Here is a 26,293-nt window from a genome sequence, read left to right as displayed (position 1 = left end):
TTTGGTGGTGTCATTTGCACTCAGTCTCAGCTTATCTGGACAAATCAGTTTACTTGTTTTTTGATATCCGTGGGTCATAAAAGGAGATCCCACCACTTCTCCTCAGCTCTCTACCACAAAGATTTGGTCAGTCCTTAGAGCATGGTAGGATCAGTAGATATGCGTATCTTAGATAAGGGGAAAAGTAGGCATGATGGCATGTCAATTTAATCTTCTGGGCTAGGTGGTTTTTTAGTGTCTTACAGTTTTCCTGCTCCTTAGTGAAGAAATGTGTACCTAAATGATTATTTACAACCTTCCAGTTGTAATCTGATAATCTGATAATTAAGTTCCTCCTTTTTCATAGTTTCCCCATATATTTTTTAACACAGTGAAAATTAAATTTTGTGTGCACATGTGTGTGTTTAGCTTAGCATTTTAGTGAGTTAACACTCCTCAACTTATGTGCAATAAAGATGCAAAAAGGAAAGAGGAAAAGTTGGGTAACAGTGGCCCAGCCTTGTGGAACACCAGATACTTAATAGAAGCATAAAGGCATCCAATTTTCATAAAAATTTTCTTCCAAAAAATATCCATAAGGAGCAAGGGAAACTCTATTGCATCTATTTCCATTCTAGTACTCAGTCTGTCAGAAAGGCTAGGTTTTTGGCTGCTATTGACATTCTGAAAATGTGGTTTAGTTTTGAATGAGTAAAGTATAAATACTAAATACTTTCAAGACATCAGGATACCCAATAGGAATTTAATCTTAGTGAAAGAATAAGGTCAGCCTTGCCATATCAGCCATTGATCAGACTTTCAGTCAGGTTTTGTCTTATGCTTTGGGTTTGTGAAACTTATATGTGCCTCTGCAATTCACTTGCAGCCATAGATATGAATTGTTAGATATTTGCAGTCAAGTTTTAAGAAGCTCTCAAGTAACTCAGCTTAAATCGCGTTGATTTCAGTAAGACTCTTCTAAATCATTTAGGGACTTCTGAAGATGTTACCAAATGTTACTTAAATTTTTGCTTCAGTTAGGGATGGGTCAAAAATCAAAGGAAGAATTGGCACTGAATTGGGACAATTGCCTGATAACAACAGAGGACAACTCAGTGATATATCTGAATTTCCTTATGGTAATAACAAAAGAGGAAACAATTATTTTGAGAAATTAGTTTAATGATGCAATTGAATGCATTATTTATTTTTAATGAAAATTAATTAAATTGCGGTCCTTAAATAATTTAGCTATAATTGCAGTTAGCAAGATATACATTCATCCACTTTCGAGCTTAAATGCTCCTGAGATGTTTGATCCTATCAGTGTTTTCAGAAAAAATATTGTGGGGATAAGTGAAAAACTCTGAAGTATTTGACACAGAAATTCAGAGAAATTATTCTTGAAAAGTTTATCCCTTTTAAAGTATCAGTCCAGAGGATTTTTCTGAGTCAGTGAGATGTAGATTTCTTTGCTCTGGGAGTTCAGAAATTGGCTGCAGTGTAGTACTTACTTTTTTTCCCATGTTCTTTTTCTTGTTTCTCTTTGGTGGGAATCTTGCAAATTATCAGATGTTGCTGTTGTATGATGAGAATCGTGAGAACTGACGAATGTAATTTAGGAAATAATTACAAAGGGTAACTTCAGCTATCTCTCAACTTCTGTGACTTCTCTTTCTAGTCTCTGAAAAGAATTAGGCTCCTCCAGGGCAAAGTTAAATGTGAGAGCTAACTGTCGGTATTCAGATTATCCAGTTTGGGAAACTGCCTTTTTCACTGAATGGAAAGTGAGCCTGAAGAGACTTACCACCCAAGGGTGATATTGGTCTTTGTTAGTATTTTCTTCTTTGTTAGCATAGTAAGAGTTTTAGTGGTTTCCACAGTAGTACATCATATCAGCATTGCACATGAACATTGCTGCAAGTCATATGTATAAAATCTTTTGGACAGTAGCCTTTGCTTTTGAATTAGAGGATGCATCTTTTATATAAAATTTATTCCAGGTGTAATTCCACAGACATCTGTGGTCTTATCGCAGGAATGAATGTTGTTCCTGCTTTTTCCTTGTTACTGTATCTGCTGTCATTTTTAAGAAGCAAAGAAATGTTTGGGTTTTATTATCTTTATCTTTGAAGGAGTACATATGGCTCTACAAATCCACTCTTGAGACTTTTGTATCTAAGTCAAAATTTATATTCCACAGAAACGTTATAATGGGACTATCTGATTTCTGCTTACTAATTATAGTAACCTTCTCTGTACAGATATGCTTAATTTCCTACTGAACCTAATGTTGCATTCAGTGTCCGCTGAGAGAATGCTTGAGCTGTAAACCAAAGCCCTATAGTTCTGATGGCATAATTGTGTTCCGAAATGTATCAGTGTAACTCTTTATTTGCTAGTACTAGCTGTCAGGTTTGCCACATTTGCATTGTGTATTCCCATTGGTGTTAGTGGAAAACATACTTACGCGTTTGAGGAAACTAAGCCCCTGAAGTCTCATCTGCACAAGATCTCAAAATACATATGATGATAGTCAAGTGCTTTTGCTAAGGGCAAATGAGCACCTCAGTTGAGTTAGTATTCAAGCAAATGATGAAACTTTAAGGCTGTGCTGAATGCTTTTCTTTCATTATGCACTGTCCTTCAGTTGCCGTACTACACCTCCTGTCAGGCAGCAACTGAGTCTCTGAGCCGCCTTCGTGAAACGAGAGGCTGCTTGCAGAAAAAGGTTTCAGTCCTGTAGTTGACAGCAGGCAGTGAGAAACGAGGCTTGGGAGAGAGTGGGGCACTGCTCAGTTAGAACTCAGAGCCTGCACATTTGTTGCTGTCAGTGGCAGGATTGAGATACTGGGCTGCTCCTGATTTGAATCATGGGACCACTTGTAGAGTACATTTGTTCTCCATGCGAGGTGGGGGAAGAATTGAGTCCTTTGTAAGAGGCTGAGAGAAATTCTTTAATACAGAAACTAGACAATCATCTGGAGATTTCTCGGTGCTTTAGGTAGGCACAGTTTTGGGGTATCTTCTCTGCCGAAGAAGACAGCTGTACTAAAAGCACGGTTGTGCTTGCAGACTCTAGTTGTGTTCTCTTTGTTTTGCAATGTAGAATATTCCTGCTGAAGTCAATGGTGTAGATTAGTAGGAAACAGCTAAATTAAGCCTTGAGTTAAAACCAAGTAACAAGAGAATCTGAATGTATTTGAACATTTCAAAAACACTCAGTAAATATAGATATACATGTTATAGTTATAAATAAGTAATGCTTTATTTTCAAAACTATTTTTAAAAATTTTGGACAGAATGCACATTATCTTACTAGAAAATGCACAACAGTAGTATCAGACATGGGGAGGAAATGAGGAGAAGATTTAGAGGGGTTTATCCCTCTAACAGGATTTATAGAGCCAGGCATCCTCTCTTTATCTAATGTAGGAATTGGTTTTATGAGGATAATTATTTAGAAAATAATCTTAAATATGCTTATATAAATATAAAAATCTGTATCGGGAGTTGATTTACCAGGATTCTGGGGGAGAGGAGAAAGAGACATTTAAGAACCTGAGACTATTCCCTCATTTTTTGTACATGAAAAGAAGCATGAATAAAGCATAAATGTTACCTACGTGGTTATGGATAGCAAGTTGAACTTCGAAATAGAATAGCTATCCTGGAGAAGTGCCACTTGCATGGCCTAACAAATAACAGCCTTAACTTGATAATTTTATAAATGTTGTTGTATTTGTAGTTCCTCTGTGTGATTTCATTGTCTGTCTTGAACAAGGTGTTGCAGTGAACACTGAAATTCTTGATATTCAAGTTAATTATTTGCTTGGTAGGGACATACGGTCCTGGTCATGTAAAACAATTTTATATAGCTAGCAGTTGGATAGGGACCCATTCGTTCCAGAACTCAGGAGAAAAATATGATATTGTATTTTTACTTAGTTGAATTTAAAGTATGCAGCTAATACATAATTTCCTGGCACTTTCCTGTCATTTTTGATGGTTATACAGAAAGAAGAATTCTCCCTCCTAATGAATTTTTGAGGAAATAAAATACCTCCACAGTAAGTTGGAGAATTCAGAATGAATTCTAGCACTCAAATATTGTCAGTCTATATCAGTTTTCTAGAACTACAAACTTAATATTTTACCTTTATAGAGCTGATATATAACCAATCAGCTGAATTATCAAGACAAGGAAAGGTACAAGTTTTTCTCTTTCAGAAGGTATAAAGAAAGATGTCTCTGTTCATTTTACTGTTTCTAAATGAGTTGTTTTCAGCTGTTAGTATCACTATCTAGTAAGAGGATTCCTTACGTCATGGTACCTAGGTGCTCTTTATGAACTTGATCCCCTCTCATCAAACATTTCTACTTCAAAAGGTCATAGCTAATGTCTCTCATTGTATTGAAAATGTTAACTTGAGAAAAACACTTTCTATTTTCCCCAATGGATGTATTTTAAGATCTGAAAAAGGTGACATTTTAAAAGTATGTGCTTTGCATTATAAGATTTTGTTTGGCTTTTGGTGTGTTTATTACATGTGCTATTGGTAACTGTGTATAATGTAAACCTGATCTTTCAGGGTCTCAGAAATTGCTTTACCTTATAGTTTATTCCTCTATGCCTCTCATCCTCATCTACATGTCTTTTGATTTTCAGGTATCTTCCCAGAATGTGTTAAGGATCCAGCGTTAGCATTTAATTTTGTGCTATGTAGGTACAGTCTCACCTTGCTTATTTTCTGGCTCACAAACCTTAGTCACATTTCCCTGATCAAATTCCTAAGTTTTCATGGAGCTGACACTTCACAGAAGTAATTGCAGGGGTTACTATCTTGTGAGTCTTTCTAAAGACAGTACACTGCAGCACTTAGTGCAGTATCTTCTACATGAGAGCAGCCCAGATAAACCCCAAACTATGTGAACCGGATGAGTGAAATCACGTCAGTGCAGGAGAATATTGTGGTGACAATAGAAGTGGCATGATGACTGTTCCACTGGCTTTCCTCCCAGTTGCTGATTGTGGGATATCACCAGGGCTTCGTTATGCTTTTGGCATTCCCAGTTAGTTCAGTAGCTTCTGGGTGTCTTACCTGCCATAAAAAATTGCAGCAACCTAGAGGCTGCTTTGAGTTGCTTTAGCACAGAAAGCCATGGTTTGAATGAATGGAACAAGTACCACTGAATCAAGGCTTTCTTTTTTGTAGCAAACGTTCAACCCTGGGCCACAGGTCAGTGTTAAGAGGTGGAGGTTCTGCAGGAGCTTGACATGTTACATAGGCTTAATCTTCTTTATTGTCTGTATAGTCCCCCTAAAATATGTGGTTTATATCACCTAGTTTTCCATCATCTTTTCTTTTTTTCCCCATCACAAAACCATTTTTCGTCATATAAATGTCAAAAGATCTCATTTTTTGAGTGTGTCTTCAACTGTTTTCTTCTTTGTTACTTCTAGAGCTGTCACCTCCTCAGCTAAGAATGTGGTAGCTAGACTAGTGAGCTCTTAGGATGTTTCAGTGTAACTTACAGCTGGAAAAAGCAGGGTTGTAACTGGAAATAGCCATCACTAACAAGCATTCCACTGTTTGTGTTGTGTTGTGTTGTTTGTTTTTAAATCTAGACCATATTAAATGCAAAGAGTTTCATCCTCAAATAAAGAAACTTCTTAATAGCAACAATTTCAGATGTAAGGACAAGCATGAGATTTACAAAGTACAAACTGAGAGCCCAAAATGCCTTAATGTTTTTTACGAATCCTTTGGGAACATGTTTTCAAAGATCCATGGCAATGGTGTTGGCAGCTTAGGAGAGGCATAGTAGTGATTTTTGAATGTCTGCTCCAAAAGCATCAGAATTCCCTGTTTCCCACAACATGACTCTGAAGACACTGAGGATTTATCCCTGAGTACAAAGAAACTTAGAACCAGATGATTTGTCTTTGTCCGTACAACTGGAGGTTTTCCAGTGTGATGCCAAAAGAGGCAAATCTATTTATACATGTTGAGGGGGGTTCATAATGGGTTTAAATGAAAATGTAAGTTACACTTCATTAAGCTGATGTAATTTGCATCTTGATGGACAGAAGGACAAAGCCTTAGCAGGAAACACAGTCAACAAGAGTAACGCAAGGAAAAGCCATTTTATCTCTTTCTTCTCTTTTCTGGTTGTTCTCCTGGCATGTTTGGGCTCTGTGATATAAAGTGCATTTACATCACTTCAGGGATGTGTAACTTTCCACCACTACTCAGGACAGCTCTGAATTTGTTTGAGTGATGGTTCAAACAGACCCGCCCCCCCCCCCTTTATTCCAAATTCTGTTTAGATATTTACATTTCTTCCACATATAAAATGAATAAATAATTTTTGTCCAGAGATTGGACAAATACCTGAATTGGTTGAATCTAAACCCCATGAAGGGGAAATAGCAATATGAAAAGCCTTATATTACTTTGATGGTTATTCCCCCTAGTATCCAAGTCTAAATTGCAGATAAATAGTAGTATTTTACAGCTATATTTTGTCATCCATGATTATTGAAGGGATACTTTCACGGCTCCAGCAGACAATAGGATTTCATCCAGCCCTGCCTTCTTTTAATTTCTCCAGATTTAATGGATACCATTGCAGTTGAATGAATATTTCACAAGTTTACTTCACACTGAGTACAAGCAATCACACTCATTAAGGGTGTAATATTTGTAGTTTTTTCCCTGTTGATGGATGGCTATTATGTCTTTGTATTCAGTCATTTGCAGGTTCTGTTATCTGTGAATTTGTTTCTTGACTGCTGGATAATTTTTCATGCTTGCATAGTGCAGCAAGCTACATAGTTAATGCTGTGAAAGGTGTTACGGATGGAGTTATGGCAAGGAGGGTGTGATTTGGTTGCTGAATACGAATTGCATGAGTTCTGAATACTTAGGAGTTCTACTGCAGTGTGTCTGGTATACAACCTTTCAGTGTGAACCCGTCTTTTTAGTATTTCCAAATGACGAATAACATTCAAACTATGGGAAATACAGTTGTATGTTTAGGGAGTCTATATCTTTATTAAATGTATATTATACTGCTTCAGTTAATTTTTTTCCATTATTAATGCTTAATAGCAGGAATGTATTTGCCAAGATAATATTAGAGTCAAAACTTCTATAAGCAAGGTCACAAGAACCCAGAAATGTATTATTTTATTGGTCTAGTTTCATAAAACTCACTTCTGTGAGCTGTAAGTATGCTTAGAAGGTGGATTACAAATAAGCCCTTTCAGGATTTCTTTTGTGGATAACATAAACAGTTTGTCTGTGAAATGAAAAATCAGTAGGCATGTACTCCCTTGCCCTGCTGTGAAGTTCTGCATTTTTAGAAATAAGAGGGAAAAAAAAGGTCAAGTATTCTAAAATTATAAAAAATCAGTTTTTGTGAATGCTCAGTAACTACCAATCAGAGGTTGTGTTAAGGTTCTTTTCCACCATCCTTCCACTGCCGCAGATGTAATGGTTCAGCTTGTTTTGAGTGACGAGGCAAATTAAAAAAAAAACCCACCCTTTTCCAAATCTTTTCGGTGTGGACTTAACCAATTTCCAAGTCTTATCATTTGTCTCCAATAGTGACAGATGAAAGCCATGAATGTTCAATGGGAATTTTCTGCCTTTTTTTCCCATTCAAAGATAATTTATGTAAGTAGAAGTTATAATGAGGATACTAAATTAAGTGTGTCTATGTGTATATAAATAAAATTGGTTTGTTACCCATTTGCCAGCATTTTGACTCAGCTGCAGCAGTGAGTATCATAACTGCTTTAAAATTGATTAGACAATTTAACTTGAAATTTAACTCTGGATGTGGCAGAGAGAGATAAGCCTGTGAATAGGAGCATAAAACATTAATCTTGCAGTTCTCCAGCTGATCTCAGTAAAGCTGGCGTGTTGTATGTATTCTTTGGCTTTGAAGAAATTTAAAGTCTTATGCTTCCAGTGTGACCTATGCACACATGAGTGGTCTTTGACTTATATGGGTCAAGAATCACTGGGCCCTTTTGCTTGTTCTAAAAGTGAACTTTTTTTTTGTTTAAACAGAGGTGTTTCTGCAGCACATAGGGATGACATGCCTAGGGTTTTTTGGCAAGGGAGACCAGGTCTGTTTGAGTACTAGCTCTTCTATAAGTTCTGCCCAAAAGAGACCCAAAAGCAGTGTTTCTATCCAGTCCTGCAGTGGCTTCCAGCGTTGAAGCAACAAGAATGTGCAAAATGAAGTAGCCATTTTAATTGGAAGCTGATCTATTTTAATTTGATATGAAGCTGTTCAGAGCAACATTTCCCACGCTACTTTCATTTTCAATTTTTGTCTGTATTGTGATGCTTCGTCAAAGAAAGATCAGTTTAGCCTCAGTGAAGTGGCAAAGTGATTAACATGAAAGCAGCCCGTTCTAAGGCCTTCTCCATTTTCACATCCGTAACAGCAGTAACTTCCTTTCAGCTGGAGTTTTGGAGTGCTTTAGGGCAGCTATATGCTGGCTTTGAGTAAGTTCAGCTGCTATTTCTGCTTTTAATAGATATCCTATTTCCTGATGTTGATCTATTCTTTCAATTGATCCTGGTATAAAGAAGTAGTGGCTTGAAGTGGACATGCTTTCCAGTATGAAAACCAATTCAAAATATTCACCAAAGCACAAGCGGAAAAAAGGCAAGGTACAAATGTGTTACCTTTTTAGTCAGTTATATCTGTCAGTTTTTGATCTCCATGACACCTATATTTCGCTTACCACATACCTGAAGTCTCTAGTTTTAACTAGCAGGTAGGCCACTAAGCAGTCTTTTGTAGCAGCCAGGATTTTTAAGTGGTTTGGTTGACAATATTATCAGACCCTAGTTGAACCTCCACTTTAACAGCAGATAGTAGTATTTTCTTAAACACCTGACTTCCAAGTTTAGCTCAAAGTTACCCTTCTGCTATTGAAAATTCTGCTCATTCTTACTATTTTGTCTTATATAACTATGTATTATAGTAGTTGTAATGCTTTTATAATATTGATAAAGTCTAATGGAAATATTCCACATGATGTAGTTGTTATAAGTGATGTATGTACAGTAGCAGGCTGGATAGGATATTCTTACTCTCTTTCTGTGCTATCCTATCATCTTTATTTCTTTTGAGTTAATTACAGTGCAGTGATGTCAAGGACTGTATCTCACATTTTTATGTCATATTCCAGTACATCTCAGGACAGAATGCTGTTCCTAGCATTGAAAAGCACTACTTTTTGAAGGACAAGGATTCTGAGTTAGAGCTTATGCTTTGCAAGAGAATGCTTCTCCAAAATTTCTTCGTGGTCTGAATGCTGGGGTGTCTGCTGTGTGGGCAAAGCTGGTCACCTGCGTGTTTGGTTTCTAGGATCAGTCAAATCTAAGAGAGCAGAAGCGTGCTTTTAATGTTTTTTCCTTGTTCTCATGCAATGGTACACCAGTTGCTATTCAAAAGTCACCATTTACCAATACTTGCTGAATCATCCTCCTCCTCATTAATACTGTGTATCATTATCAGGTTCCTATTACTGCCTGTCAACTCAACGGATTTTGACATTCAGGACTACACAAATATGTATCAAAATATAAGTATGGCTTACAAATATGACAGATACTTCATATTCTAAATATGAGGGAAACTGGAGTATTGCTTGCTGGTGATAATTGTGAAGTATTTTACTTTCATATTATGTTCATATTCTGTTTGTATTTCAAAATCTGTAAAATGGTTTTTTTTCTACTTTCAAAGAGCTTTAAAGATTTCAGAAAAGTGTTTATTCGGGATTTTGTTCCATCACAAAAAAAGGATAGCTTAGCACTTAGTAATGCAAGTGGTTTCTTTTTCTCAGACTTATATTAAAATGTTGCTAAAAATCACCTGGAGATTTTCTGCTAGACATTTACTTAAACTGTTTATTCACTTCTTAAGCAAAGAAATTAAAAGGATCAGGAGCACAGACATCTAAAGATGTATGCCAGACATTAATTCCAAGAATTGTACAGAAAACAATACCCATTTACAGAAGCACTTTTGCTCTTTGACTGTCATTGGTGTGCTCCAAAATCTTTTTTCATCTCTGTTACTTTTTGTCAATGGTCATTACTGCTTTGCACGTCTCCTGAAGCTTAAAGTACCTTGGCTGTTTGTAACATGGATAATGCCCATAGGTATGGAGTATAGAAGCTGACTTTTGAGGCAAAGAAGTTGCACGTTAATGTATTGTGGATATATATGGCTTGGATTTCCTGAGTGCATGTCTGTTCAGGTCTTTACTCAGTTATTCAGTGTGCTGGGATCTGAGTCCGTCCACCTGTCCAGGAGGTCTGAGAACCTCAGCAGTATCACTCCATCTTCTGCTTAAACACAAAGCCTTGCTCCTGGAAGAGCTATCGTATATAGCCTTTTCGGTGTACCTGGTAGAGCTTTCAGTCATTTTTCAGATACAAAATGCTTACAAAAGCAAGCAATGCATTTTCTCCCTGCTGGCTTTCTGAAATCTCATGTTGGGAAAAGCACTTACCATGTATTTCATATGAACAGAAAGCTTTCAGTAATGACTGGCATTTCTGAGTCTACTGCAGCCAGTGCAGCTGTTGAAAGTGTCATTGTGGATGGCACAAATAGGGTAGGATTTTGAGCAAGACCATGCACCACCTGACTTTGATATTAGTTGAAAAGGAAAAAAAAAAAAAGAAGCAATAGGATGTTTGAAGAATAGACAACCCGTTAGGTGTAAATGCATAAAATGGAACAAAAATAGAAAAGTGTTATTACTGGTTCTTGAAATCATCAGTAAAATTACTTTATTCAGAATACTAGCTGGAAATCTATGGATTTCACAGACTCTGTGATTGCATTTCACATATCCATGAGGAGAATTTTGAACAATCAGGCCAACCTTAATATTTCTGCATTGAGGTGTTGGTATAATTCTTTGACAGTGTATGTTGAGAGATTGAAATGTCCCTACTGTTTTCCAAGTCAAATTTTTATTATTATTACTGACTAGACTCACCTTCTGTGCCCAGTTTTTTTATCAGTTATGATGGAAGTACAAATACTTTTTCTATAATTAGATGGGACTAAAAATAATTCTGACAATGTGTTGCCTCACATCTCTGCACAGGCCTTCTACCTTCCTCATCTGGACAGAATTTGGGAGCTTTCCTCTTTCTTACACAGATGTTAGCCTTGTTTTTCTCCTTTGTTTCTTTCTATGTTTGATTTTTTTTTTAATGCTCTGTTTCTTTACTCCTTCTCTTACATCATCTTCTCTATTTTTTCCTTTTTACCACTCATTTTTCTCATCTTTCTGGGTTTTTTTATTCTTTGTTTGCTTTTGACTTGTATCTTATATCGTGCAAGATCACCTAATGTTTCTGAGTTTTAGTGTTCACAAAATGCTCTACTACAAGGTTGCCTTGGGAACTATGGGAAGACCTAATTTTAGAACCTGTGATGCCTCTTGAGGTCAATGGTCATTTGTTTATCTAGAGAAATTAGAAAAAACATCCCAAGGAAACTGCAGGGTCTCAACTGGGCAATTAGAATAGAGAGAATAAAGACCACAGAATGAAATTGGTGTGTATGTCGCTTTTACTGTGGCTCAACAAAGTGATCACTGCTAATTGTTTCATTGCGAAGGAGACAGTATTTTATATATGTGTATACATATGTTTATATACATACACCATCTGTAAACCTTGAAGGATTTGTTTTACTTTGTGCTTGAAAAATAGGTTTAGGATTAATATGATATCTATTTCTATTTATTTCACTGACCAGTATGGATAGGGCCATTATGTTAACTGTGTGTTAACTGTGGACGTTCCTGGCATCTTAACTAAATATTGTAGCACCAGATAGCTTCAGACATTTCTTACTCTCAAACTCTCAAGTGCACACAATTGTGGTACTAGCCAGTCTATGCAGTCTGCTTACATGTTATTAGTGCTTATTCATGTGAGGAATTTAATCCCTTTCCAGTATTTCCCATCACTGACATTGAGTCTTGCGTAGTTGTACCTCAAAGTTGCTTCTGAGTACCACCTGTCAGACTTCATGAAAGGCTGTTCAGAGATGTGATTGTATTGGAGCACAGAAAACAGGTATCTAATAGGTCTTTAACTGAACGAATCATGCGTATTTTTTATGCAGGGAATAAATCACAAGATAGTGGGATTGCAGAGATGGAGGAACTTCCAGTTCCACACAACATCAAAATAAGTAACATCACATGCGATTCCTTCAAGATTTCTTGGGACATGGATTCTAAATCCAAGGACCGCATTACTCATTACTTCATCGATCTCAACAAGAAAGAAAACAAGAATTCCAACAAATTTAAACACAAGGTAATTTTCATTTAAAAATCAAGATGGAAATACTTGATTTTAAATAGATGAATCTCAGTGTTTTATTAGCCGTTCAAAGCCAGACCATGGGAAACAGGTATTGGACATCCAGCAAAGGTGGGTTTTTATTAATCTGATTGACTTTTTTTATACTCAGAATATCTTCTCCATCTCTAGCCTATGCTTGTGTACACACAAATACATTTGTTTCATAGAGAACTGAACATTACCTTTGCTATTTCATTTGAAAACAGTTTTGGAACCTGTACAATGTATTGCAAGACAGACATTTTTATTCCTGACTAGTTCTTAATCATTATTTAAACAATTTATGTATTCTATGCCTGTCCTTGTTCAGTGACAGACTCATGAGAGCAACATGTCATTTCAACAGAAGAGTCACAAATTCTAATGCACTTCTAGGAAGGCTTCCAGCAATTTTAGTTTGCAGCATTCAGCACTGTGACCTGAATATTCATCTGGCCTCTTTCCTCAAGCCACTGATGCAGGGATATATTGAATGCATTGCAGAATCTGTACTTATCAAATCCAGCAAAATTTGCTTTGACCTCAGAATAGTTGCAATACTGAGATATCTAGAGAAACGTGGAATGAGATAGATTAAATAACACAATCATCTGCAAATTTAAAAACAATGTTGGCAATATCTCTAAAAGATAAGGTATGCCAAGGCACAAATAACCATCCAGACAAATATGAAAGCTCTAATTCTATCAACACCTAAATTACTATTGGTTTATAAGCCAGTGGGATAACCAGAAAATACTTCCACCAAAAATAGCAGGTGTATAATTTTCCTGTTTCCTTACTTGAGTTTTGGTTTTTTTAATGGAAGGTTGGAAGTAACATATACATTAAGTGTAATGAAAAATCACTTACTACTGCTTGAAATCAAGAATTTTGCATGTTTGGCCAAGATGTTGCAGTTGCTAGGAATCAGCTTGTGAACCACTACCGAATTTAATGTTACAGTAGGCATTTATTATGACCCATTTTTAATTGTAATAGCAAATAAAGCAGGCTATGTTTTGTTTTTCTTACTGTTATTACTTTTGGACTAACAGCCTTTGAATTTGAATTCCCATCTTATACTGCAGGAATAAATATACCTTCTAATATAAATGCTTACTAGGATGGATTCTCTTTGATTTCTTTCATTTTATTAATCTACATGTTTTTTCATTCATGTGCAAACTGGTGTAAAGTTATAAAAAACATTTTTGTAAAAGGTAGAGCCACCCTAGCAGATCAAACACTATATACACTTCAAAATATGTATCACAATGATGAGGCTAGTGTTAAAATGGAGAGAGAGAAAAAAAAAAAAGGATCTTGGTAGTGTAATAAAGATAAGCCATTAGATTTATTTTGTTTTTCTCAGCAATTCCCTAGCTTTTTATTGTGATGAAGTGTGTAGTCAAAGGAGAGAGGTAATTGGTTTTGTAAAAACAGGAGACTAAAGTCTATCAATTAAAATAATAAGTTGGATGTCTTGTCAGAATTAACTTAAAATTTCTTGGTACTAATTGTGTTAGTGACTTGGTAAAGCTTTTCTTTGGTTGGTTTGTTTTTTTTCCCTGGCCAGAATGATGGAAATCCAGACAGCAGACAGGGTAGGCAAGAGAACTGCGCATACTGAATACTCTAACAACTGTCTGTGCCAGAGCACATTGGTGTTTGCTTTCATGCATCTTTAGTACTAAGTAATTTTTAACACACTTTCTAGAATGAGTTTTTGTTGAGAAATTAAAAATTGCTCAAATTCAAAATTTGCCCTAACCCTAGTATGGTTAAAGACAAGCATCCTTCCTCCCTATAACGTTAGTTATATGAGTTTCACAGCTGAAGCTCAGCAGTAGATCTGCTGGGTAGGGAGCTGATAACCTGGCAGCTGCAGCACCAGGGACTGAATCATCCCAGAATCCAGAGGGGACTGAATCAGCCCCCACCCATCCATTGCCTTCATAACAAAGCTGTTGTATAAAGGTGAAGGATATCACTGCCCTTTCACCTAGCAGAGCTTTTTAGAAAGAAAAAAGTGAGCACTACCACTTAGTTATAAAAAAGAGCATTGGGACTTACTCTCAGGAGTCATCCAGCAGTCAGGCTGTGGAAGGAGACAGGCATCTTCAGGGGAAAAAAAATCATCCTTACTTAGCTTACGGGTAGGGTAGGTCACTGTCTGCAAGTGCCTGTCTCTCTCACAGGTGATAAACCCAGATGATGAGCTTAAACTATTTTCTAACTTGTAGAGAGTTAATGTTAAGTCTCAGTTTGCTCACACAGCTGTGAGCAAGTCACTTGGGATATAGACTTAACCTGATAGATGCTGTACCTCAGGAAAGGGGGCTGTTTGTTTCCTTGTGTACCCAGGAGAGCATACGTGAATGATTCATCCTTTCAATAGTTTTTCTGTTGGCAAATATATAAAGTATATTCAGCATATTTAGGGTGCATATAGGTTCATTATTTATGACTACTGTCATCATATCTGTGAAGGAGGAGGTTTGTATTGGTACTAGTATGTAAAGACTAGAATTCTAGTAAGACGTTGTCTTTTTCTCAGTGCAATTTGCATACCTCCCCTCTTTTTTAAGATACAGAAGTATGATTATTCCCATGTAATAGGAAATGAGGCTCAGATATTTAGCAAAACTAGGCCTAGAACCTGGGTGTGCTGAGTTCCCACAATGTGTCCTACGAACAGACCTGGCAAATGGGAAGGGTAAGATGAAATGGGAAAAAACTGAAAATTGAAAGCTGCTTCTTTGGCAACGAAAAGGGACTGCAAAGCAGGCATCTTTTCCCAAAAAAGGAGGGAGGTAGTGTGACTCGTATACCTTGCTGTTTAGTTATTCAGTGCCTCCAGGTTGTTCTTGGAAATTATTGCCGTCTAGGTACCTTTAGAGTTGTTTGGTGGGTGGTGGTGGAGCAGCCATCTGCCACTCCAGAATTCCGGCTGTCCTTGAGCTGGCATGTAACCTCTTTTTGCACTTCTTTGGGGGCTCAGCCAGAGCTGAGCAGAAAAGAGATGAAAGGAAGAAATGGAGAATCCCCAGAGAAATTTCAATGTGAACATTTGAACATTTTCTCCTGAGGTCAGTATAATGACCTTAAAAAAAGAAAAAAAGAAAAAAGAAGTGTTGGCTTAGAAAAAGAACAACAGATTAGAGTTATGAAAAGCATCATATCTGCCCCTCCTCACCAGCTGTGCAAGAAAGAAAACCTTCTATTTAATGTGGTTTAGGTAGTCTGCCCCTTTTTCGGTACAGTTTTAAGAGTTTCCTGATACACAGCTGGAAGGCAAGGCTGTGACGCATGGGGGCAATGAGGCTTTTAATGTTACATGAAAACTGACAAAATTAATGGGGGCAAAAACCACCACCGGGCTGTGGGCACAGAGACCTGACCCAAGTGGAGGCAGTTGTTACCATAGCCAAAGAAAAGATGACAGGAAGACTAATGATTGTAACTGTAGCAGCTGCTGACTGCATTAGCAGTAGGAAACTCAGTCCAGTGGGATGTCTTTGCAATACAGTTCCAGGGTGGTATCTTTAAATGTCTTTTGGGGTTTCTTTTATTTTTCCTTGTAATTTTTCTCTTCTCTTTTATATATTATTTATGTCAGAGTGCACAACTGAATCCTTTAGAGAGAACATTTCCTCCCAACTGTTATTTGATTCAAATGAGAATTAGCAAAAAAGAAATCACGGCAACAAAATCTTACCCTTGATTATCAGTCAATCATGTTTCAGTTCTTGTAATATCACAAGCTGCTAATTTTACAGTTTCTTAATACAGAAAAAAAAAATAAATACAGCGAAAAAAACCCCCAACCTTTCAGGTCTTGCTTATATATCATGAACAGAAATGTCTCTTTTCTATTTCTTTTTTCCTTAAGGGACTACTGTGCTAGTATTTATAGGTGGACAGCTATGGATGTTATCTAAAATGCCCACTTTTCACGTGGCAGCCATCTTACTATTCTGTGATTACTGATAAATACCCAAGAGTAAATACCTCTCTCACTCTATCACAGCTCCTCAGGTACACTGTGCAGAGAATCATTCAACTCCACCGTGAGTCCTTTCACCCACAGTTCTAGCATAAACTGTCCAGTTTTTCAATTTTTTTTCTTCCCCTTGGTGGTCTACGCTGCAGTCTTTGGTACTGTAGAAATCAGGTATTTCCACAACAAGCAGCTATTCTTCTTTGTTGCACTATGGTGCGATACACTGGAAGAGCCAAACAGAGTATCTGAAATGGTGGCAGGGTGGGAAGTAAGCGGTGCAATGACAGGCACAAACTATCTAGCTGTATGTTTGGCTTGTTCTGGCCCTTCCTGTACATAAGGGTATTTTGATACATGTAAAACACACAAAGTTACTTTGCAACACATTTAATTTTCTCTGTCCAAGTTTGGTTTGGAAGATATCAACAGCACTATAGGTGGAGTCATTGATGGCAGGAGGAATTTTGTTTGGTTACGCTGACTGAAAGAAAACAATGGCAGTGAGAGCACAAGAAGCTCTTAAATTAAGATATCCTTGTGCTCAGTAGTGTGTCTTTCTCTGTTTGCATACTTAAGCACAAATGGCCCTAGTCTGAATTATATATTTAGGCTATATGCAATAGTATCAGTCTGTAGTCGCTTGGAACTAATAGTAACTTACACATGCAAGTTATCACCCTAGCTCTTAGAGCAGACCTTAGACCATTGTCCTCGGCTGCTCTGTTAACTTTGTTGCACCAATGAACTGTGAGAAGTAACTAAGGTTTACACAGAAGAGCTAGGGGTTGGGGATTACATTGCAAAAACAACGAAGGAAGGGGTGGTGGATTGGTTTGGTTGCACTGCTGACGTGTGTTGTTTTGTCTTTTTGTTTCCATCAGGATGTACCCACTAAATTGGTGGCCAAAGCTGTTCCTTTGCCAATGACAGTCCGCGGGCACTGGTTCTTGAGCCCAAGAACAGAATACACAGTAGCAGTGCAGACAGCATCGAAGCAAGTTGATGGCGATTATGTTGTTTCTGAGTGGAGTGAAATCATTGAGTTTTGCACAGCAGGTAATATTGCTGAGGAAACATGCACCACAGGATCTATGCATGCAATTAATGCTGGCTTTGCTGCCTGAGCAGGTTAGCCATCTACCAGTGCCAGCTAGGCTGGTACAGTTATAACAGCCACACCTGGAAACTGGAATTCTAACTTTAGGCTTTGTATGTGCTCGGGTTTGGCGCATTAATGAGAGGCAGCTGGACTGCCCCTTTGTTCCACAATAGTTTCTGCCCCAAAGTGCTGTGCCTGGCACCACTGCGTGTCCCAGGCTAGGAAAGAAGACTGCTGAACCGAAGTGGAGCAGGGCCACTTGTGTGCCTGTTGCTGGCTACTAGCACCTGTGGAGAAAAGAAAGACAGAGTGGCAGCTCCCTAACAGACAGCTTGCTTAGGACATTCTGCTGCTCTCCCTTCTCTGCATGCTGCAAAGCCTGAGCACCACCAACACCCTGTCTCAAGGATCAGTTTTTAGCCTGCCATTGATTTATAAGTCTCTTCCTTTGGATGTTCATCACCTAGTGCCAATGTGCTTGCCTGTGTGAAAGCTGAGTGCTGAAGCGAGCCTTCTACGAATCCCCTGTTGGTTGAGATGCCATTTAGGCTGCGTCCTAAGCAAGCTTTTTTAGTTTTGTTTAGAACTGTTATTGGCTCGCAACTGGGTACGTTCTCGCAAACAGTTTATCAAATGACATATGTAAGCCAGAGAGGGCAGTTCTCAGCTCCTCTGCAGTCCCAAACACAAGAAAATCAGCTCTAACACAGGAAATCCTGAATTGAAAGTTGCTGTAGGCTTGCAGAGTATTTGTGGGGAAAGGAGTGGGGAGAATCAAACGTGTGTGTGTTCCTGCCATTTCGCTGTTGCCACTGTTGGAAACTGGTGCTGGGCTCTATAGTTTCTGTATAGCTGCTGCATAATGTGAGGTATGTTACCCAGGCTCTGTTCCCAATTTTAAGGTTGCACGTCTGTGTAGCTTTTGGAGAGTATTGTGGTTTTTCCTGCCCCCCCCCCCCTTACTAGCAGATTGTCTTTTCTTTCCAGATTATTCAAAAGTTCACCTAACACAGCTATTGGAAAAAGCTGAAGTGATTGCAGGCCGTATGCTTAAACTGTCTGTTTTTTATCGGAATCAGCACAAAGAATACTTTGATTATATCAGGTAAGAAAGTAAACATATGCAAAACTGTTTGGCAAATTAAGGGAGTAATGAAAATAAGTAAATGGAGACAGCTGAGCTAAAGCTACAGCAGAATGTCTGTATGCTTCATTGCCAGTTCAGAAGAAGGGAAAAACTAAAATATAACCCATTTCTTCCATCTTGCTTAACTCAGCACTTCCATTAGGCAATAGAAGTTTGTGTTTTGAAGCAGAAACTGAATTACTCACAGGGTCTCCAGCCTGTTTAAAGTGCCTGTTATCATAACGGAATGTTCAGTAGCCAAATACTTCTATTGTACTAAGAAACTCAGAGGTGTCTAGTAGTAGGAGTGCACAACTGTGTGCATAGGCATTTGCCTGCATAGAAGAGTTCCATCTCAAATATTTGCTCTCCACATACAACCACATATGCCCAAATGTAGTAACTGGGGCTCTGCAGTCCAAATGTTAATTTACAGGTAATGTGGGGAGTGAGAGGGGATGATGTTTAGACAATTTTACAACACTGCTTCAGTTGGAATGAATAAATGGGAATAGCTGGAGGTAGGTCCTTTATTCCTGTTGGAGACCCAGTGTGCCTTTGCACGCGCAACCGGAAGCATCATGACAATAGAAAAGATGACTTTTCAATAGAAGGAGTCGAAGCTCATGTACTGGCTGAGCAGGAGCAGCCACCATGCAGAGGTAACCTTCCACTGTTAGAACGTGGATGAGAGGTAAGCAGTGTGTCGACATGTGTTTCAGCACAGTGTCAGAAGGATGGCAGCATGGACTATGGTTCTTTAATATGCATTGAGAGATGGGGCTGCTGCTGTGCCACATAATTCCAGTTTTATGTTGGTGTCACACTAGTACCTGTCTAGAACTGAAAGTTTTTTAAAACTGGTGAAGAAAAAAAATACTTGAGGGAATCCACCTCCACAGAGCAGACTCCACCACCCTTGGAAACATTTCCACTTTGTAGTCCTATCTGCTCGATTCCAGGAGTGTCTTGTACATTCCAGAGCATGGGGTTTGCTCTTTCCCTTCTGTGTATTGGAAGAATTATTTTATTGCACATAGTGACAAAGCTGCAAAACTGAATGGAGGTAGAGCATGAATTGCAGTTGTTGAGGTTCTTTGAGGACCTCGTAAATCTCTGCTGCCATCCTGGACTAGATCCCACAGAAGGGAAATGCCTGTGGTCATTCTGATTCTCATATAGCTTTCTTTTCAGCTATGTAATCATAGTGCACCTCTGTGTTCATAGACCTTTGAAAATTGCCACTGAGGTGCATTTATAGCTGTGGTTTAGGCCTTGTTCTGCCAAATGTGATTCTAATTGATTGCAGTGTACCTTTTCCCATCCCTCCTGTTACGTTCTTTCTTGCTTTGATACAAATAGAGACAAGTTTGTTTTCCTTTCTGTTAGTGAGTTAAAGAGAGAGACAAAAAGCTGTGTTTTACCAGGTCAGTAGGAAGATAGAATATCTGTAACCATCTGATGATGGGCACCTTTTCTGATCAGAAATGTACTAATATGGTCACAAGGGCTAGTCCTTCCACAATGCACTCTTCTGAATGGTACCTTAAAAACCCTAACCACATGCTTCCTTTTAGGAAAAATTCCTTGTCATACCACACCTGCCAATGGCCTCTGTGGTGTCATTACTAGTAAACAAGCTTGGAAAAGCTTATAGAGTAGCTCTAGTAGCATTGGCAAACAAGCAACTGTCACGGTGCTAAAGCAGCAACCGCGAAATACAGGGTTTAAGTGTGAGCTTGTGAGTAGTGTTCATGTCACTCTGCTGCTCATCTCGGCTGGGACCACCATAAAGCAGCTCGGATCCCCGGGAAGAGTGACCTATAATTAGCCTAATTGGCCACTGGATGTCAGTATCTTGCCACAGAAATGGAACTGCAAGAAGCCTGGCTTTCCAGGTTGCAGAGACAGTAGTTACTCAGGCTGGGTTTTTTTCTCCCTTAGTAATCGCTTCAGTCATAAAATACCAATTCTACACAGCCCCCCCCGCCCCCGATGTCTTATGAAATAGGGCTTGAGACAGTAACTATGTAGTATTTGAACGGCCCAGAAAACTTTTGAAATTTATCTTAGATATGCTGCTGAGGAGATTTGAAATAATGAAAAAATCACAGTTAGGGACATTACTGAGTTGATTTAGAGCTGTTTTGTATGTATACCACTGAATTTGTTTGCTTTGACTGCTACCTTCCGCTTTAACCAAGTAAAACCTTCTCCCACACAGCACCTTTTTACCAAGTTAAAAGCAGAGAGAGAACAGTCTGTCTCAGCTAGCTTCCCCTCTCCTCAAAAAAAAAAAAAAAAGAGGAAAGAAGGAAAAAAAGAAGAAAGAGTAAAAGTATAAAGAGTAAAAAGTATAAAAGTATATATTTTCCAAGGGTGCCTAGTAAATCTGGTGTTTTTCAGCACTGACTTACAAATGGGAATGGTTCTCTTTCTGGTATCACATGGTTGCAGGTGCAGAGAGAGCCAAAGCTGTCGCGATGGCACTTCCAGAGAGGTGTAGGGCACACATTCTGGGGCACATCCTGCTATACATAAAATCTCAGGTCCTAAGGAGGATTAGATGGGATGTTTTGGACTGTTCTCCTAAATTTAGCAGCCTAATGCTGCTGAGTGCAATTTATTGGGATTTAGGGTTTTTAAAATTCACTTGCTACATTGAACTTTTCACTGGAACCAAATTGAGCTCAGCTTGCAAAAAAAAAAGAGCGTTAGTCTTGTACATTTTTTTCCCCTTGGGACTAGTGACTGCAGAAGCTGGATACCAACCAAAGTGGAAACTAACCAAATTGCCTAATACTCTGTGCCCAGCTCTGCTCTGATTGAAGTCAGCAGTAGACAAATTAGATCTGAAATTATAATTTTGGGGAAAAAAACTATGGCAGACAGTACATTCCTTCCTATAAGCTCTCTGAAAAACATGGTTCAGAAATAACTTTCACTGGCAGTTTTCTATATGAAATATATACTGTCTATGCTAAAAATACACATTAACAAACAGTATATTTAGCATATTAAGACTGACTTGCAATTTTCATCATGTGATTAAACTAAAAAGTGTTTATTGTTAGAATTGTAGTGGAAGGCTGAACAAATCAGCTAATTAAAGATACTGATGGTTTGGGGGCTTTTTTGTTTGTGCTATTCTTCGCCTGCATATAATACCCACACAGCTCACAGCTGCCAGAGAAGCCAGACTGGGAAAGCAGATTTTCCCCTTGAGCAGGAGGAGTTATTCTAGCTCCTTCCGAGTCTGGCATCACTTGATTTTCTTGGTCCTAAGATTGTGACACTAACCGCGGTTTTCAGTTTAACGGTTTTCCTTTGTGTCCCTTCAGTACTGTTACCAAACAGCACGACGTCCTAACTTTTTCCACTTTTTCTTGAACATGTGTTACAAAATAAACAATACCAGTCATTCATTTGTAGAGACCATCATGGGAATGCTATGCAGCCCTCTGTTAAGGATAACAGTGGCAGCCATGGCTCTCCGATCAGTGGGAAGCTGGAAGGCATCTTCTTTAGCTGCAACACCGAGTTTAACACTGGGAAGCCTCCACAAGATTCACCTTATGGAAGATACAGGTTTGAGATTGCAGCTGAAAAACTCTTCAACCCAAATACTAACTTGTACTTTGGAGACTTCTACTGCATGTACACAGCCTACCACTACGTCATTCTCGTTATCGCCCCCGTTGGATCACCAGGAGACGAATTCTGTAAGCAGCGCCTTCCTCAACTAAATATAAAAGATAATAAATTTCTGACCTGCGATGAAGAAGACGGTGTCATGGTTTACCATCATGCCCAGGATGTTATTTTGGAAGTAATTTACACTGATCCTGTGGATCTCTCCCTCGGCACAGTTGCAGAAATTACTGGTCACCAACTAATGAGCTTGTCTACTGCAAATGCAAAGAAAGATCCCAGCTGCAAGACCTGCAATATCAGTGTTGGACGTTAAAACTTCCCTGGTTACTTAGGAGCCTTCAAACCTCTGTTGCCCATTTCCATAGTCAGACATTTTTGTCAGAAGCATGCACATGCCGCTGTCACCAAAAGCAAACACGAGTCTTCAAAATCTCCACTAGCGTTTTTAGTATTTCTTCTCTCCCTCTTTCCCTTCTGTTCCCCCGATGCTTTAATGGTTAGAAGTCCTGGATTTCTTTCTGGCAACCATTTATACCTAGATGCTGCAAAAATTGTTTTCTGTTTCTTGCCAAACATAACAAAATCCTATATAAACTGCTTTAGCAAAATAAAAATAACAGCTTATATAAATGGTGTTTAAATATGCATTCATTTTAACTACTGAACAAATACTGGGATAACTCCAAACAGCATGAAAGGTTGTAATTGCAGCATGATTTAAACTTCAGAGCCTAGAAATGTCAGCACTTCCAACGTGTTGTTTGACAGTGTTATTTATGTTATTTATATTAGCTAACTGAAAACAGAAACTGTGTCTCAACATAATAAATATAATAGAAAAATATTTTATTTGTACTGTTGTATAAAATATTATACAATCATATAGAATATATAGATTACATTTTAATATCAATTGTATACATGTCATGAAATCATTTTCCCTTATCAAAGATGTAGTTTGTAAACTTCAAATAGCTCTGTATCTGTTCCTGTTGCTCTAGATGACTTTAATTAAAACAGATTTACGAAGGAGACCATTTCTGATTCATAGAAGTTAAGTTATAAATTATTAAGTCAGTACACTGAAACAACAAACCTCAGAGAAATAAAAAAATTCCTTTTTTAGTGTTCATACTTTTTCCTCCAAACTACTTGAAAATGTGTACGTCTTCAAAATCATGCCAAGCCATAACATACAATATAAATACAAACATGGTTGGTACATAATGGGCTTTATAAAATGAAAATCTTCTTACCAAGATAGAAAACAGGTTGCTTATACTACGTGGTCAATACAAAATGACAGTTAAAGCAAAACACTAAACATGATTCAACTTGAGTCCCTTTTTTTTTTTTTTTTAAATTATTCTTCCTTCCTTTATGTCTGGGCTAGGTATTTCCCAGAATCCCCGCTTTTCATTTCTAGTACAAAACCCACTGATAATCCTTCTGTTTGTTAATAGTCCACTTTTCACACAAATGGTCTATCACAAATAGTGAAAAAAAATCTCCTTAATAGTACAAAGTGTGGTGCTCTGAAAGTTAAGATGCATAATTCCAATGGAAAAAAATATCTTTTTTATATTCTTATTTATAGTAAACAAGAAGTCTAGTGTTCCTCATCAGATAACTGTGACACTCAATTATATACCATGTACTTTATCTATCCAAAATATCTTAGCATAATGCAATAATCTAGTCTGGTTTTAATATATATATGTGGCAATTTATAACACAAGAAATACTTTGACATTTTACAAAGTGCATGCGTCTAAACGAGCTTTGGTAGTTAGAAAAGCAAATGTTATAGCATCAGGCAAAATAAAGTGCAAAGTTTAATACATAAATCAAAATTAGCATGTAGTTGATCTATTTACTGAATTTTAAGTACCATGAGCCAGGTCCTATGAACCATAGCGAAAAGGACAGCAGCCAGTACATTTGTTTTATCTCTTCCCAGGAAACTGTATGTATTTTGTTTTGCCAAACATTTTCTCTTATTTCTAAAAAAAAATAGTTCCATTTGGCAGTCATGTTCCATCCTTCTTTTTTTGCATAGGCAGCATCACTTTGCCCTACTCCCAGAATTTTAGACCAAATCCTGGCACTGGTTCTTTGTATGCACCTTTCTTTGAAGCTGCTGGAATTGAACAGCAATGCTGTCTTGAAAGATAGCATACGTTCATGAGTTTTTCGCTCATGTTTCTTTTAATATCTAGTGAATTGGCACATTGAGAACCGACATTAATAGTTAATTATAGTGCCTGTTAATTCTGGAAAGAAAGATGTGGTACATTATCATGTACTAAAAACCTGGAGAGCATTTCCTCACGCTTTTTAAAACTAAGAGCAGGTCAAACTGACAATCTACAATACTTCAGTGTCCTTTTAATTTCTAGCATTCTCACAGTGCACTTCAAGGCTTTTTCAAAAGGAAAAAATATATACCGTAGTCCACTCACCCGTGCTTAATTAATAGTCTTGCATATTGCTGTCCTCTCTCATCCCAGCTAGTACAATTGGTAAAGTGCATCAAAAATCTCAGTGTGTCAAATAATTGTGCAGCAGACCAAGACCTGTAAAATTACTTCCTCTTTTTCATTACGTGTTTGTTTGCTTGTTTTTTGCTAAAGAACAGTATCACAGCATTGCATTCGCTTCAAATTGTTTTGGAAATATCATGCTTGCTGATGAGAACCTCCAAGAGCCTGATTTTGGCTTTCATGTGCTTGTATTCGGAGTATTCCTCAGCCATTGGCACCCGATCTTCTTTTTGAGGACTCCTATGAAAAGCAAATAAAAGTGCCATCACTTTTATGAGTAAGAGGAGAAACAGTCTTTAAAATCAATTCTGCAACAACTAATGAGAATTGGGTTGGATTATTTTTTTTTTCCTAACTGTAGGTGACTAAAGGTAATTTGACAGGACCAAAAAGCTCTAGTACACAGAAATGAAATAACAGTATTTAAAATACTGAATTTTCACACACCAAGTAATTTTCTTTCTTGTCAGCCATGCAAGCATGACAACTTCATTCTCAAATGCGCAGAGAAGTTATTACATAGTGCTTTGAAAACTGTTACCAGAATACTCCATGCCCATATCATCCGTGGTTTTCAGCAAAAAAGTTTGCTAAATGAAGGGAGAAGGATAAACGGCGAGTGTAAAGTAGCCAGTATTGTCTATGGGTGAAAGAAACAGTGGTTCCTGCTTTTAAATCTGGCCTTTAAAAGTGGCCCAACTGCCAAGTGTAATCTCTGCAGATTGACATCCTCAGAAAGACTCTTTAGCAGCCTCCCTTCAGCTCAGAGTTTATACCTTCCAGGCATGTCCTGGAAGCTCCCCAGGTCCAGAGTATCCTCAGGGATGCCCACATCCCAGAGGAACTAAGCAGGGAGGTGGACATCTCCACAGAGACCAGACACCTCCATGGTATCTTCCAGTCCCTAGCTGCAGCTTTTCTGGCCTGCTCCCCTAAGAGTAACCACCCTAGCAGGAGCAAACACATCTGCATAAGAGCCCAAAGGGGAGAAGGAGAGGGCTTTTGTTGAGCTGGTTAGTTACCTTCCTGTCTGTTTATAGAATTGTTCCTCAAACTCTCTCAGAGCTTTGCGAAGCCTTTTCTTATCTGCTCTTGTTTCTCGGAGATGTTCAAGCAGAACGGGCCTGTAAAACAGAGACAAGAACATGAAACCCCCAAGTGCTTGGAAGTATTGTAAAGGCTGTGGCTTTGGGTAATAAGCAGCTGGCTGCTACGGACCACGGCAGGCACTGATCTCAGCGCCCCGAGACGTTCCACCACATCCCTCCAACTATGGATATAACTGGCCACACGCGATAAACAGTTGTGCTCCTTCCCTTTTACTAGTATTCTCACTCTTCTAATAAATTGAAGGCAGAGACTCTGTGGACAACGTGGGAGGAAAAGCTTTCAGGATTGAGTCTTACTAGTGGTCTTAATTCTGTGTGGAATTAATGGACTTGACAGGGCTCAGAATCTCACAGGAAATGCTTTGCA

General features: G+C 38.2%; 2 protein-coding genes across 12 annotated transcripts in view; one reads left to right on the top strand and one right to left on the bottom strand.

Moving 5' to 3' along the window:
- Positions 1 to 23,406, top strand: part of PHYHIPL (phytanoyl-CoA 2-hydroxylase interacting protein like) — a 58,928-nt gene extending 35,522 nt beyond the window's left edge. For both annotated transcript variants that reach the window (XM_052798916.1, XM_052798915.1), the window contains exons 2-5: positions 12,166 to 12,362; positions 17,277 to 17,451; positions 18,482 to 18,599; positions 22,053 to 23,406. In XM_052798916.1, the coding sequence (XP_052654876.1) occupies positions 12,198 to 12,362; positions 17,277 to 17,451; positions 18,482 to 18,599; positions 22,053 to 22,587 (993 nt within the window). In that variant the 5' untranslated portion in view covers positions 12,166 to 12,197 and the 3' untranslated portion in view covers positions 22,588 to 23,406. The remainder of the gene's footprint in view (positions 1 to 12,165; positions 12,363 to 17,276; positions 17,452 to 18,481; positions 18,600 to 22,052) is intronic.
- FAM13C (family with sequence similarity 13 member C) overlaps positions 23,104 to 26,293 on the bottom strand; it is a 142,702-nt gene continuing 139,512 nt past the window's right edge. For all 10 annotated transcript variants that reach the window (XM_052798904.1, XM_052798907.1, XM_052798908.1 and 7 more), the window contains 2 exons: positions 25,840 to 25,941; positions 23,104 to 25,057 (listed from right to left, as the gene is read on the bottom strand). In XM_052798904.1, the coding sequence (XP_052654864.1) occupies positions 24,934 to 25,057; positions 25,840 to 25,941 (226 nt within the window). In that variant the 3' untranslated portion in view covers positions 23,104 to 24,933. The remainder of the gene's footprint in view (positions 25,058 to 25,839; positions 25,942 to 26,293) is intronic.

This window comes from Harpia harpyja, chromosome 10 (assembly GCF_026419915.1).
Source record: "Harpia harpyja isolate bHarHar1 chromosome 10, bHarHar1 primary haplotype, whole genome shotgun sequence".
Classification (NCBI taxonomy): Eukaryota; Metazoa; Chordata; class Aves; order Accipitriformes; family Accipitridae; genus Harpia; species Harpia harpyja.
This window is presented reverse-complemented; position numbering and strand designations above follow the sequence as displayed.